The 15,328-nt window shown below is 43.6% G+C and overlaps 4 protein-coding genes across 4 annotated transcripts; 3 read left to right on the forward strand and 1 right to left on the reverse strand.

Annotated features, from left to right (window-relative positions):
• The first annotated feature begins 856 nt into the window (after window positions 1–856).
• LOC110837144 (uncharacterized) lies at window positions 857–4,514 on the forward strand. Its single transcript, XM_022078989.2, has 2 exons — window positions 857–892; window positions 2,441–4,514. The coding sequence occupies exons 1-2, from the start codon at window positions 878–880 to the stop codon at window positions 4,376–4,378; spliced, it is 1,953 nt and encodes a 650-aa protein (XP_021934681.2). The 5' UTR covers window positions 857–877; the 3' UTR covers window positions 4,379–4,514.
• A 1,952-nt stretch (window positions 4,515–6,466) lies between these two features.
• Window positions 6,467–7,927, reverse strand: LOC110837151 (uncharacterized). The gene is made up of 2 exons (XM_022079006.2): window positions 7,820–7,927; window positions 6,467–7,524 (listed from the first exon to the last, which is right to left on the reverse strand). The coding sequence occupies exons 1-2, from the start codon at window positions 7,832–7,834 to the stop codon at window positions 6,625–6,627; spliced, it is 915 nt and encodes a 304-aa protein (XP_021934698.2). The 5' UTR covers window positions 7,835–7,927; the 3' UTR covers window positions 6,467–6,624.
• A 113-nt stretch (window positions 7,928–8,040) lies between these two features.
• Window positions 8,041–9,761, forward strand: LOC110837143 (uncharacterized). The gene is made up of 2 exons (XM_022078988.2): window positions 8,041–8,108; window positions 8,733–9,761. The coding sequence occupies exons 1-2, from the start codon at window positions 8,094–8,096 to the stop codon at window positions 9,630–9,632; spliced, it is 915 nt and encodes a 304-aa protein (XP_021934680.2). The 5' UTR covers window positions 8,041–8,093; the 3' UTR covers window positions 9,633–9,761.
• A 3,525-nt stretch (window positions 9,762–13,286) lies between these two features.
• LOC110837142 (uncharacterized) lies at window positions 13,287–15,214 on the forward strand. The gene is made up of 2 exons (XM_022078987.2): window positions 13,287–13,309; window positions 13,845–15,214. Exons 1-2 carry the CDS (start codon window positions 13,295–13,297, stop codon window positions 14,742–14,744), a joined length of 915 nt encoding a protein of 304 aa, XP_021934679.2. The 5' UTR covers window positions 13,287–13,294; the 3' UTR covers window positions 14,745–15,214.
• The last annotated feature ends 114 nt before the right edge of the window (window positions 15,215–15,328 follow it).

A 15,328-nucleotide genomic window follows, 5' to 3' on the forward strand; every position in this document is an offset into this window, starting at 1 on the left:
ACAGCAAATAAATTATATTACCCATTTATTCTGTACCAAGGCATGAAAACCTTTACAAAAAATATGAGTCATTTTCAAATTTCAGAAATTTATCAATATATTAAAACGAGTGTGCATCTAAGTACTTAAATTGTGACTTTTATATTCATGCGTCTCGTGAGACTGGATGTTAGATTGTCCAAAATTCTGAAGCCACCAATCACGGGAGATTTCAGTTCACCTGAGAAGCTGGTACTTATTTCTTGTGTACAGAAAAATTAGCTTAAATATATTCTTGGTTATTCGCAATGAAGTTCATTAATGAGAATAATATATTCACAAGAAAGAGCTAAGATCTCTAATCTCTTAAATAGACTTCTACGTGAAGTTATAGGTTTAACACCAGTCATTAATCTAAGGATTTTCTTTTTGTAAAATGAACATCTTTTAACTGTTACATGAATTACCCCCCCAAAAATATTACTTTCTTTATTTTTGAGTTAAAATATGTAAAATAAATGCGGGAATCAAAGTTGATGACAAGGAAATTGATTTCCAACGTGTCATTATCGTATCAGGCATCTAAAATGTATTTGTTAGTGTCTTCAGACGTTCTTATGCGTGCAGCGACTTCCGAACTCAATTAAATTGCTCTGGGCTGAGAGTCAGAGTTCTGTCCCACAAAGTCACAGTGTCAAACTCTCGTCACTTTCTTTGGGAAAGGTGGCATTGTTACTGGGGGAGTGCGTGGAAACTGGAGTGTTTCGGCACGACTCGAGACAGTGAAAGCTCAGGTTTGTCGCTCATCGTTCATGCGCAGTTGCTCCATGTATATAAACGTAGCACCAGACATCATCATCATCATTACTCACTACATCTCCTCAGTCTCATCGACACCATGAAGATTCTTCTTGTGAGTATAATCCGAAAGCTGACATTTCTGTCATGGATTTCCTTTTCAGACAGTTTTATTAATTAATTAGTGAAATTAAATGACGTACATCCGATCATTTTGCGTCCTCTGCAAGTTATCCATGAAATGAACGCGTAACCGATAGACAGATTTGGAATAAATTTAGTATGGACATTAAGCCACAAGGAGGTTTACCCTAAAATCACATACTTTTAAGTTTCTTGCAATCAGTAATACCAACATGGCGGACGAACAAACTTGTGAGGTGAAGTATAACCAAAAATGTACGATTATAGATTTTTATAAAATACAGAAAAATATTTAAGCAATTCTAAGAATATCAGATCTAAAACTTCTTGACGATGGTGAAGAGTCAATTGAATAAAAATTTTCTTGGATATTATCCATCGTCTAGTAAATATAAAACGTAAAACGACGTTTCGGAGATGGGACTCTATCTCCGTCTTCAGGTTCCTACACAGTTGGGCCCACTAGATAGAGCTAATCCCTATCTCCGGACCAGTAAATATAAAACGTAAAACGACGTTTCGGAGATGGGACGGGATAGAGTCCCATCTCCGAAACGTCGTTTTACGTTTTATATTTACTAGAGATGGATAATATCCAAGAAAATTTTTATTCAATTAATTCTAAGAATAATGTAAAATAGAAATATGGCGAGAACTGGATCCCATGGCCTCTTGCGTACGAGCCCAGTGATAATACAAATCTAACCCGACTTATGACGAATCAATATTAATTTATGTTGCTTAAAGACTAAATTGAGATCATGTGATTTGTGCACTTAGAAATGTATGTATAGTAATTGACATAATTCTATTAAAATTTAATGACTTCCAAAGAACGCGTGCATTCCTTAAACAAATTTTCCCTTTTCGGTCTTATTTTGTAGGCCTGTTAATGTTGTAAAAGTATTCGGCTGAATTATAAATACCATGAAGCATGAACTCTAGAGCGGAGTCTCGTCTCAACGGAAAGTTTAAAAAGTCTAAATATCCCAATTTGTTGACGTCACCTCATCCCCTCTGCATGCCACAAAGTTAGGGCATGTGGAAATGGCTGTGAATGTCGAGATTATATTCACATGTAAATTAAAAGCAGATTGAATTTGAGGCATTCTCATCACCGTCTAGTGCACAATCCCTCTGCCTGCTGAAAGCATGAGGATTAAAACAATTATAAACATTTATGTTGTCATCTACGGGATACGAACGCGGTCTCTAACACTAAGTTACAAACGAGTTCGACTGTGCTTTGTAGTTTCCCTTTCATTTTAAGAATATTGTTATCAAGATTATCATTCTGGGGAACTAACGAAACATTTATTGAAACTGTACTAGATGACTGACCACCGGGATGACTGTTAATGACCTCCTTAAGTTATTCCAGCCGCTGCTTATCCACGGACAACTTCCGAAACTGAGCATGAAAAGCATAGTGATAACGTTACTGCCTGTTATATCGACCTCCATGTCCCACCCTAATCTTCTATGCGTTAGTATTATTTCACGTGTTACGTTCTTCCAGATGTGCGTCTTAGCAATCGCAGTCGCTGCAGATGAATTGAAAAACAACACTCAGACTAAGAAGAAGGCACAGAAACGAGGAAGCTTTGGTATAGGATATGGTGGCGGCTCCGGACACGGAGGAATCAGTTTCGGCTCCCAGGCAGGCGGCATCGGACACGGAGAAACTCTTCATTTTACAGGCTACGACCACGGGGGTATCGGAATAAATTTGGCCAACATAGCTCACGGAAACAAGGACCTCAGTTCCCGTGGGTATGGTCAGGGAGGAATTCTTCTGATCACAACAAGAAACCCAGCATTTGGATTTGGCAGTCACGGAGGCAGCGGGCGGTTTGATAGCGGTGGAGTCGTTCCATTCTCGCACGGAATTTCCACAGCAGGGCACGGTGGCCTTGGAGTGTTTTCGACAGGATATGGGATCTCATCGAGAGGCGGTGGGGGTTACGGTGGCGCCAGTCTCGCGGAAGGTGCTGTGGGCCAAGTACTATTGAACACGGTAACACAACAAGTTGCAGTCCCCGTCCCTCAGCCCGTACCGGTGACCGTCAACCGACCCGTCCCTGTGCCCGTCCCCGCCCCATACGCAATCACTGTCCCTCGCCCTGTCCCTGTCAACGTGCCTCAGCCAATTCCTGTGACTATTTTGAGGCCTTATCCTGTCACAGTAACTCGCCCTGTAGCTTTTCCGGTGGCTCAGCCGGTCCCTGTCCCTGTTGCTCAACCATACGCTGTATCCGTCCCTCACGCTGTTCCCGTGCAAGTGTCTCAACCTGTACGTGTCCTCGTGCCTCAAACCATCGCTGTTGAGGTCCCACAATCCGTTGTCGCCTCATCCGGTAACGCGGGAGGATATGGAAGAGGAGGCGGCGTCTCCGGAGGTGTGGCAGACTCCGGTTATCACTCTGGATCTGGCGGCGCGAGTGCAGGACATTCTTCAGACTCAGGCATTGGAAACATCGGAAATACCATCAGCAGTGTCCATGGCTCACATGCGTCTGGAAACTTACACTTCACCGATGTTAGCTCGGGATCTTTTGGCACAAACACAGGTCATGTTTCTAAGGATGGCGGAAGTGGCACACGACTTGGTTATCGGTTTCGGGCCGGAAGTGCAGCAGTCGGACATTCTTCTGGAACTTCCGGAAGCATTATAGGCCATGGTTCTGGGTTTGATGCCGGAAATGTAGGACTCGGGCATTCTTCTGGAACTTCCGGAAGCATTATAGGCCATGGTTCTGGATATGGTACCGGAAATGTGGGACTCGGGCATTCTTCTGGAACTTCCGGAAGCATCATAGGCCATGGTTCTGGGTTTGATGCCGGAAATGTGGGACTCGGGCATTCTTCTGGAACTTCCGGAAGCATTATAGGTCATGGTTCTGGGTTTGATGCCGGAAATGTGGGACTCGGGCATTCTTCTGGAACTTCCGGAAGCAGCATAGGCCATGGTTCTGGGTTTGATGCCGGAAATGTGGGACTCGGGCATTCTTCTGGAACTTCCGGAAGCATTATAGGCCATGGTTCTGGGTTTGATGCCGGAAATGTAGGACTCGGGCATTCTTCTGGAACTTCCGGAAGCAGCATAGGTCATGGTTCTGGGTTTGATGCTGGAACCATAGTTCTCGAACGTTCTGAAACTACTGGAAGCGGTACAGGACATGGTTCTGGATATGGTGCCGGAAATGTAGGACTCGGGCATTCTTCTGGAGGAAGTCAAAGCAGCAGAGGACATGAATCTAGTTACATATCAAGCTCCGGAAACTCCGGACCAAGACACACATCTGAGTTTGATTCTGGACCTAGTAGTCACGGCCTAGAACATCAGTCCGGATACGCACGATCAACTTCGGGCGGTTCAGCGGGTATGGGACAGATCTCTGTCTCCCTGCAGAACTCAGGACACAGTACCACTGCAGGTTACAGTGGCGAACACTAGCACTAAGCCCGCTGTAATTCGCATACTCTCTCATCACTACCTTCCCAGTGTATCTAGACTGAATTACTTTAACCAAAGAAACGTTCATGTATGCTGTTTATGTTAATGTAATAAATGTACAATTTTATACAAAATATCCACATTTACAAAAACCTTAAATACAGTATTATTTCCTTGACTGTAGTTTTCCTTGTATGTCGTGGGAATAGAAATTTATGACTAATATGTTTAACGATTGCATATCATATCAACTGATTCGTCGTGGTAATTTTAGAACATCGGACGTGTGTGGATATAAATCTGACTGACAAAAATTTTTCCATTTACATTTTCAAACGGGGCAGAAAAGTAGGACTAATACGGCAAAGGAGTTCACGCCGTTCTTAAAATGTTAAATATCATTCGGCACACCCACGCGTAATCACGAAATAAATTCATAAGCCGCTAGAAAACTTCTATAAAAATTATGAGCGAATTTTAATTAATAAGTTTCCACCGCCGAATTGTTTCGTTATCGAGTAACTTGTCAATGTTTTGAGAGCTTTTCGAACCAGAGAGTGATTATGAACTGCGAAGAATATAAAACAAGTGTAAGGAAGTGGTATACGTTTAGGAACTGTACGAAAATCGTCGGAATTAGCTGAGGAATCTCCGAAACGTCTGTCAGGTGTCGGCGATGATTTTAAATGTCTTATAATGTATCACGTCGCTCCTGTGCTAGCCTATACGGTGATTTGTTCTTCCTGATCTCGTCTTAATGCTATTGGAAGCTATAAACTATGTCTTCTATGCGTTTTTTGCGCGAATTTCAAAGCTCGTCCAAAGGTGTTTTTAATTTAACTAAGCACACGCTATCAAAATATGAGAACTGAACTGCTTACGATGCGTGAACCCTGAATCGTCTTACAATGCGTGTTTACAAGCCGGATTCAGGATAAATGAGTCAGCGTAGGCATTGTGCTTTAGATCGACGAACGGGGATCGATTACCGGCAGGAGAACAAATATTTTTCTGCGCTAAGGCATGGTTACGGGAAGGACTACTCGGACCTGAAGCTAGCCGTTAGCTTTCCCAGAGCGAAGTTAATTATGTATACATTTACAAGCTTAATTAATGTCGATAATATTCTCGCCTTTCAGATAGTTAAGTAACGCAGATTCATTCACGTTCGTAAATGAATCTTAGACAAATTTATAATAATGTTAATCATATCATTGAATTAAATTACTTGTCCATAACAGGAACATTACAATATTTTGCTTGAATTCAGTGTAACTAAGAAGGTAGCCAGGCTAATTAAAATATGTTTAAGTGAAACCTGTAATAAATTTCGTATAGGTAAAAATTTAAGCATAGGGAAAGCCCCATCGGTGAGATCAGACCAAGGACTGAACCCAGAGTATTCCTAGTCCCTGAAAATAAGCAAAGTGAAATATACGTGCGGATCGCGTGCTAAGTCTGAGTGCCCACTCCGTGAAAGAGTGTAGGATGCGTCGAAGCCTTACGCAATTTCCGCGAGACCACGCACGCACTTGTAATTGCAGTCGCGCGGTTAACACTCGCGCCTCGTACTCAGGGAGCTCTGGGATACAAACTCGTCCTTCAGACAGAAATTCCAAAATAGTGTTGTCGCGTCCTTACAGGAAAATTGTCGACTGATGCAGACGAACGACTGCTGTTAGCGAGTTCAACGCCTTTTACATAAGGAACGTAATTTCGCAGCCACTCGATGCAATGAATCAAAGGATATTGAACCTTCGGCGGGAAATGGAGTGCATGAGAACAATGGCTGTCCATTCACATGACAAAATTCAATGCATATACATAATATTTTACGTGAAATGTCGAGTTATGTGAAATTAAAGAAGAATCTGACTGTCCCTCTATGAGGCACAAATATGTTTGTGTCAACATCTTCGCTAATTCTACCTCAGATTCTCGTCGGAAGTGTGCGGAGAGCCGCCACCCACGAATGCTTCGAGTTTTATTCTGAGATTTTGGTCAGATGTATTGGCCAGTATTTGGGCATGCGAGTGGGATGTGGAGAGGAATAATTGGGTTTCTCGTGTATGAAAACATATAAATATGTAAAATATGTAAAGTAATTTTATTTCCAATGCGTACAGGAGACGATAAGACCCTCACACCCACCAGTCACATTGCATAACGTCTCACGATGTCCATAGTTTTATTTGCTGTGGGAAAATTAAGATCGGCGGATGAATTCTGCAAAGCCAATGTGAAATTTAGTGTTTTCCGTAGCCCCCCGCAGAGCCGTGACCAAACCCTGAAGATCCTCCGAATCCGTGTCCCAGTCCGGCGCCACCCGCCCCAAGTCCTCCTCCAGTAGGAACCACCACAGGGTAAGGCACCTCCACAGTCACCTCATGAGGCACGGGGACGGCTACAGGCTGAGGTACATGCACGGGAACAGCGTGAGGCACGGGAACGGCGTATGGCTGAGGTACAGGGACAGGGATGGGTTGAGGTACATGGACAGGGACGGGCCTGTTCACGGTGTAAGGGACCGGCCTTACTACCGTAACAGAGACAGGCTGGGGCACGTTGACAGGGACAGGACGAGGGACAGACACGGTGTAAGGGGCGGGGACGGGCACAGGGACGGGTCTGTTGACGGTCACCGGTACGGGCTGAGGGACGGGGACCGGAACTTGTTGTGTTATGGTGTTCACCTGCACCTGGCCGCCCGCATCGCCACTAAAACCGGCGCCACCCCCGAGACCGGCGCCTCCGAAACCCCCATAACTCGGACCGTGTCCAGAAGACAGGTCGAATCCCCCGTGGCCAATTCCAGCAGAAAATCCTCCGTGGCCAATTCCTGCAGAAAATCCTCCGTGGCCAATTCCTGCAGAAAATCCTCCGTGGCCAATCCCTGCAGAAAATCCTCCGTGGCCAATTCCTGCAGAAAATCCTCCGTGGCCATACCCCACGGAGCTAATTAAATTTCCGTGTTGGCCTGCATCTGATCCGTGGCTGATGGCGCTGTAGCTGGTTGCCCCGTGCCCGTGGCTGATACCTTCGGAACCGAAAGAAGACCCTTGTATTCCTCTCTTGTGTGTTGTCTTTTCCAGAGATGAGTCGCATTTATTCACTCTGCCGTGAATGACCAGAGCCAGGATACAGATCTGTAACAAATTTGAAGTTCACTTCAATGTCTTAATTGAACAAGTCGGTTTGCCTTCTAGGTCTTCTAAAACAGCAATCTTTAAAGTTCTAGACTTTAACAAATGTTGCTATTTTTCCACGTCGCACAAAGTTAGACAGAATTAACATTCTCGACAAGCAAGGAAGTATTTAATTTAACTTTGTGCGTGAACAGATTTAAATTCAAATTCCTTGCAAATAATCAGCCGTATGTAGGGCGTTCGCTGCACACGCACAGAAGACACAGGAACTCGTCTCCTCTGCTGTCTCACTCACCAGAAGGATCTTCATGTTTGTGTGTGTTCTGGGACGCAGAGAGTGGTAACGCCTTCCTGCAGTCAGAACCTTTTATACCACTGCATCACGCATGGGCTGCGACTGGAGCTTTCACTGACAAGTGAGTTGAGATCCACCGTGTTGAGGGTTGGAATTATCTTCTGTTTCTAAGTAAGTTGAATCTACTCCTTCTCTCTCCTCTTAGCAGTCGGTATAAAAGCTTCTGACTGCAGGAAGGCGTTACCAATCTCTGCGTCCCAGAACACACACAAACATGAAGATCCTTCTGGTGAGTGAGACTGCAGAGGAGCAGTTCTTGTGCTTAGAGCTTTCAGAAATCAAAGCTGCATGCATTTGCGTACTGCACTTTTTCAAAATTGGTTTTCATTTGATAGCTTAAATGAATGAACTTATTTCTCTAAATTTTTATTTTAGCATTGCGTGCAACGGGCACGTTCATAAAATGTGTATTCTAAAGTCGAAATAGTTCTCCTTTCCTCAGACTTCATATTTCCTGAATGCGAAATAGGATTCTTCACTTTTAAAAACTCTACTTCCTTCACCACAGATGGTTTTAGCCTGTTTATGACAACAGGCTTTTGTGGAATTTCGGAGTTCTTAGTAAATATTTGTGGCTTCCCCGCGCAGTACATCAAATGAAGCGTGAAAGTTATATTTTATGTTCTCGGTGTAAGTTGTGCCTCGCAAATAGAGCTAGTACATTAGTCGAAAATGTTTTAAAATTTTGATATCTGAAACCTGAAATGTTAATTCTGTCTAACTTTGTGCGACGTGGAAAAAAAAGCCAAATTTATTAAAGTCTAGAGCTTGAAAGTTTGCTGTTTTAGAAGACCTAGAAGGCGAACCAACTTGTTCAATTAAGACATTGAAGTGAACTTCAAATTTGTTACAGATCTGTATCCTGGCTCTGGTCATTCACGGCAGAGTGAATAAATGCGACTCATCTCTGGAAAAGACAACACACAAGAGAGGAATACAAGGGTCTTCGTTCGGTTCCGAAGGTATCAGCCACGGGCACGGGGCAACCAGCTACAGCTCAATCAGCCACGGATCAGATGCAGGCCAACACGGAAATTTAATTAGCTCCGCGGGGTATTATCACGGAGGAATTGCTTCCGAAATTGGCCACGGAGGATTTTCTGCAGGAATTGGCCACGGAGGATTTTCTGCTGGAATTGGCCACGGAGGATTTTCTGCAGGAATTGGCCACGGGGGATTTGCTGCTGGAATAGGCCACGGGGGATTCGACCTGTCTTCAGGACACGGTTTGAGTTATGGGGGTTTCGGAGGCGCCGGTCTCGGGGGTGGCGCCGGTTTTAGTGGCGATGCGGGCGGCCAGGTGCAGGTGAACACCATAACACAACAAATTCCGGTCCCTGTCCCTCAGCCCGTACCGGTGACCGTCAACAGACCCGTCCCTGTGCCCGTCCCCGCCCCTTACACCGTGTCTGTCCCTCGTCCTGTCCCTGTCAACGTGCCCCAGCCTGTCTCTGTTACGGTAGTAAGGCCGGTCCCTTACACCGTGAACAGTCCCGTCCCTGTCCATGTACCTCAACCCATCCCTGTCCCTGTACCTCAGCCATACGCCGTCCCCGTGCCTCACGCTGTTCCCGTGCATGTACCTCAGCCTGTAGCCGTCCCCGTGCCTCATGAGGTGACTGTGGAGGTGCCTTACCCTGTGGTGGTTCCTTCTGGAGGAGGACTTGGGTCGGGTGGCGCCGGATTGGGACACGGATTCGGAGGATCTTCAGGGTTTGGTCACGGCTCTGCGGGGGGCTACGGAAAACACTAAATTTCACACTGGCTTTGCAGAATTCATCCGCCGATCTTAATTTTCCCACAGCAAATAAAACTATGGACATCGTGAGACGTTATGCAATGTGACTGATGGGTGTGAGGGTCTTATCGTCTCTTGTACGCATTGGAAATAAAATTACTTTACTTATTTTACATATTTATATGTTTTCATACACGAGAAACTCAATTATTCCTCTCCACATCCCACTCGCATGCCCAATACATCTGACCAAAATCTCAAAATAAAACTCGAAGGATTCGTGGGTGGCGGCCCTCCGCACACTTCCGACGAGAATCTGAGGTAGAATTAGCTAAGATGTTGACACAAACATATTTGTGCCTCATAGAGCGACAGTCAGGTTCTTCTTTAATTTCAAATAACTCGACATTTTACGTAAAATGTTATGTATAACAGCAGCCGGTCGTCTGCATCAGTCGACAATTTTCCTGTAAGGACGCGACAACACTATTTTGGAATTTCTGTCTGAAGGCCGAGTTTGTATCCCAGAGCTTCCTGAGTACGAGGCGCGAGTGTTAACCGCGCGACTGCAATTACAAGTGCGTGCGTGGTCTCGCGGAAATTGCGTAAGGCTTCGACGCATCCTACACTCTTTCACGGAGTGGGCACTCAGACTTAGCACGCGATCCGCACGTATATTTCACTTTGCTTATTTTCAGGGACTAGGAATACTCTGGGTTCAGTCCTTGGTCTGATCTCACCGATGGGGCTTTCCCTATGCTTAAATGTTTACCTATACGAAATTTATTACAGATTTCACTTAAACATATTTTAATTAGCCTGACTACCTTCTTAAGTTACACTGAATTCAAGCAAAATATTGTAAAGTTCCTGTTTTGGACAAGTAATTTAATTCAATGATATGATTAACATTATTATAAATTTGTCTAAGATTCATTTACGAACGTGAATGAATCTGCGTTACTTAACTATCTGAAAGGCGAGAATATTATCGGCATTAATTAAGCTTGTAAATGTATACATAATTAACTTCGCTCTGGGAAAGCTAACGGCTAGCTTCAGGTCCGAGTAGTCCTTCCCGTAACCATGCCTTAGAGCAGAAAATATTTGTTCATGCCTTAGTTTTCATCTCCCTTGAGTTGTTGTGTGTGTGTGTATGTATCTCATTTATCCTCATCGTGTAATTAGTAGTAGCCTACGCAGCGCAAGTTCGAAGGTGACACTCTTCGTCGACATTTTATCGAATGCTCTTTGGGCACAAATAATTATGAACGAAATCACCGCCGATCATCTCCGTGATTTCAGTCATAATGAGTTACTTTCCTTTCTCAACTGCTATTCATATTTATACAGAAGTGATGTGACGAACGTCTTTAAGACTACCGTACCGTACTATGACATTCAGTAGCAGGACTCCTAGACACGTGACGAGATTAGGGATAAATAAAACAATTGAGAATATCAATTTTTCTAGAATTTTTCCACAGTAATACTGCGGGAACTGTTCTAGTGTATGTATTTCCAACGTAATCAGATTTTGCTTCAGACACTCCTCTTAAAATTTCTGAATTATTATTTGTTGTTGTAGACACTTTTCCTTAATACTCCACAATATTTTATAAATCTATCAAATGAACATTTAATTCTTCAAAAAAATTTCATGTCTTAATACCACACTTCATGTTTCTTTACAGACTTTCACGTATTATAATACAAGGCCAAGCATATGTTAGTTTTAACTTATTTCCATACAACGTGAAGAATCAGTGTGAATCCTTAAATATAAATTTAAGTGACAACAGTCAAATTCCCATTTCGGATTCTGGCACTGTCTTTACATTTTCATAGTTTCCTCGCCATAATAACAGATTAATCAAAGCTGCGTAGTGACACAGCAAACCTGCAATTTCCTGGCTCTCGGAACAGAAAGTTTTTCAGAACCGTGAGATTCTTCACACAGTAAAAAAACTTTGCCGGATTGTCTCCTCGGTATTTTGAAAACCCGACACTTGGACCCAGGAACCTAATCTGCAAGTCGGTCTGTTGCAAATTTTGAATAAAACAGGAGTCTCTAAATCTAATTTTCTATTAAAAAATTAAACCAGCTGCATATTTTCTTCGAAGATACGATATTCTTTATTGTACGAAAATGTCTTTTGAAACGCGATTGATATCGCTAACATAGTGTGACATCCAACAGCATGATGTTCACACAAACTTTATTTGTTCTAATAGGACATGATGATCATTCCAATTGAGTATGGACCGATATGGTATAATTTTCGTACGAAATGTGTGCCCTCACGTGACAGTGTTTGTACATTCTGTCTTCCTCACACTCCAGACGCCGTGTATAAACCAACACTTAACGCAGTCTTTTGTTAAAGAGACATAACGTCCTCAAGGTACGGACACAAAAGACTGGCCTCCAGACTCCGAGGACAGCTGAGAATAGATCTTTCTGAACAAAACAGAAAAGGCGTACTCTAAGGAGTACACCATAGGCGTTTTTTACGCCACATAACCCAGGTCACTTTTGCACTAATGCTATCCCTGTCCAATGTTAAGTCGTAGATCGTTCTTGCACTAATCTTATACAATGTCATCGCTAGGTCTCAGGCCATTCTTGGACTAATTTCAGCCCAAATTATTTTTGCACAGCAATGTCCTCCAACAGTGATCTTCGATTGTTTTTGCTCTGAGTGATCCCGATCTTGCCTTATAAGTTCTTTCGTTCGCCGTGATTGTAGGTAATTTAAAACCATGAATTTGGGTAGCCTCCGGTGATATTAAACCAATGCCAAATTTTAATCCAAATTTGGCCAGCGGTTGAGTTGAATCATGCGGGCGGACGGACTGACAGAAAAACCAGTCCATAAGGTGTTCTCCGTGAACGCCAGCGTTTGAAGAACACTAGATGGACATTCTACAGCTTGAGATTGGGAAAAAAGCTGACAGTAGCTCAACTTATAACTAGCGTATTAAAAAGTATTTACTCATGACCTCGGTCTTCGATGGAATTCTTATCAACGAGGATATTAATAAAATTGGTCTTAAAAATATAAGATTAGGCCTAAGACAACGTAGAATCAATTCACCTTCTACAGGATACGGATGAATGACAACGGTTAAACATTTGCCGGAAGACTTTTTGATCGTCTAAGCAACTATTAGTTTCTCAAACAGCTCTGCTTAATTGAATTGGTTATATACAAGGCCGATTACGTGACGTCTGCTCTTGGGGTCCACAACTTTCCTGTATTTTCTTATTCAACGCTACGCTGATACGAAATAATTCGATTTTCCTGTACATGTGTAATACTCTGAACTCTCTCCCATTTACACTTAAATTTGCGTAGGCACATCTGTTAAACGAAGATTCGTATATTTCAACGGATTTGGTACCCAAATCCAACATCACATCCGGTTTACATACCATAATTTCTACTTGGACTGACTTAATCAGATTTTTGTCAGAACCTACAAGAAACAGAACATGGATTAAAAATGAATATTCCAAGTTACATGAAATCTGAAAATAAATACGTAATATAGAAAGCATTGTAATGCGGAATTCGACGTTAGTGAAAGCCCCACACGTCGCTCATGCATGTCTGAATAGGTATATAAAACATGACGTGCAGAGGGAGTTTCGTCAGGAAGGTACAACCGCAGCTATGAATATCCTCCAGGTGAGTCCAGGGACGTCACGAGCAGCTTCAGACACAACGACGGACTTGCTACAACGCAAAGCGCGATAAATTATCTGCGTACGTGTGTCGCCCCGGAAATAGCTCAATGGATTTCTAAAAAAACTTCGAAGACATCCTGAGTTTGATTTGTGTCTAAACTGAAGTGGCCAAGATTCGTGTTCTTTGTCGGTGCGCCCTGACCGGAAGTGTCCAGCCTTCCGCCTGAGGGCGCACTCGATATAAATTTGCTTTAATGTCCGTTGTTACGAGTCCAGCCTTAAACCTGTGATGGTATATTTTCTCGAATGTTGCAACTTGGTACAGAAGGTAACATAGTGATCTGATTAAAATTTATTATGTCCAATTGAAACAGGAGTTTCTATTCAGTAAGTAATTAATTAAATTTAATGTTAAAGTACGAAAAAACAGATTGATTCACAAGCTTAGTGAAGCCCACCGGGCAAGTATCAAATTTAAAACTGAACAATTTACAAAATGATTGCTTCTTTATGTCTAACTGCTCTGACTTTTTCAGATATGCGTCTTGGCCCTTGTCGTTCAAGGCATGGTAGTCAAGGGCGACGAACCGTCGAATAAGACAACACACAAGAGAGGAATACAAGGGTCTTCGTTCGGTTCCGAAGGTATCAGCCACGGGCATGGGGCAACCAGCTACAGCTCAATCAGCCACGGATCAGGTGCAGGCCAACACGGAAATTCAATTAGCTCCGCGGGGTATGGTCACGGAGGAATTCTTTCCGGAATTGGCCACGGAGGATTTACTGGAGGAATTGGCCACGGAGGATTTTCTGCAGGATTTGGCCACGGAGGATTTGCTGCTGGAATTGGCCACGGAGGATTTTCTGCTGGAATTGGCCACGGGGGATTCGACCTGTCTTCAGGACACGGTCCGAGTTATGGGGGTTTCGGAGGCGCCGGTCTCGGGGGTGGCGCCGGTTTTAGTGGTGATGCGGGCGGCCAGGTGCAGGTGAACACCATAACACAACAAGTTCCGGTCCCCGTCCCTCAGCCCGTACCGGTGACCGTCAACAGACCCGTCCCTGTGCCCGTCCCCGCCCCTTACACCGTGTCTGTCCCTCGTCCTGTCCCTGTCAACGTGCCCCAGCCTGTCTCTGTTACGGTGGTAAGGCCGGTCCCTTACACCGTGAACAGGCCCGTCCCTGTCCATGTACCTCAACCCATCCCTGTCCCTGTACCTCAGCCATACGCCGTCCCCGTGCCTCACGCTGTTCCCGTGCATGTACCTCAGCCTGTAGCCGTCCCCGTGCCTCATGAGGTGACTGTGGAGGTGCCTTACCCTGTGGTGGTTCCTACTGGAGGAGGACTTGGGGCGGGTGGCGCCGGACTGGGACACGGATTCGGAGGATCTGCAGGGTTTGGTCACATCTCTGCGGGGGGCTACGGAAAACACTGATCACTATCCCGGGGAACTATTAAATTTCAGTACGTGAGTACTCCGTACATCTGTGCTTAAAATATTGGACTTGTGTAAATGAGCATATATCTTCGTGAGATTTTATGGGATTTGAATTTGAATTTTGTACAGTGTGTGTGAGTATACGTACAGATATGTCGTGCAGTGCTTTACAGTTGTAAAATTTAGCCGTATGCATGCGGTTGGTTGAGTTCTCTAGTTAATGCTGTGTTATGGAACATGTTTTTCATCCTATAACTTCGTAATGAAAAAGCGATTATGCTTATTTAAGAAATCAGTAAGTTAAAAGGGAAGGAAAATAATATTTGCCGAATGAATATGCTTAACAACAGTGCATTTTACTTGATCTGGTAAGCTTGGAACATTCTATTAACAGTGATATCTTGTAACAAATAAAATTATAACTGAAACTAAAATTGAACACTTTAACAGTGAATTGTTTGCTTGATACCCGGTTTTCTATTATTAATGTAGTTATAAATTTAGTTAAATATTTTTTTCTTGGAAAATGAATAGTTCTATTAACACACACTTAAGGAAGAATGTGGTTTGATTAAATGCAT

The sequence above is a fragment of the Zootermopsis nevadensis genome, unplaced genomic scaffold (assembly GCF_977971745.1).
Source record: "Zootermopsis nevadensis isolate Lab colony 2312 unplaced genomic scaffold, Znev_1.0 Znev_ptg000022l, whole genome shotgun sequence".
Lineage (NCBI taxonomy): Eukaryota > Metazoa > Arthropoda > Insecta > Blattodea > Termopsidae > Zootermopsis > Zootermopsis nevadensis.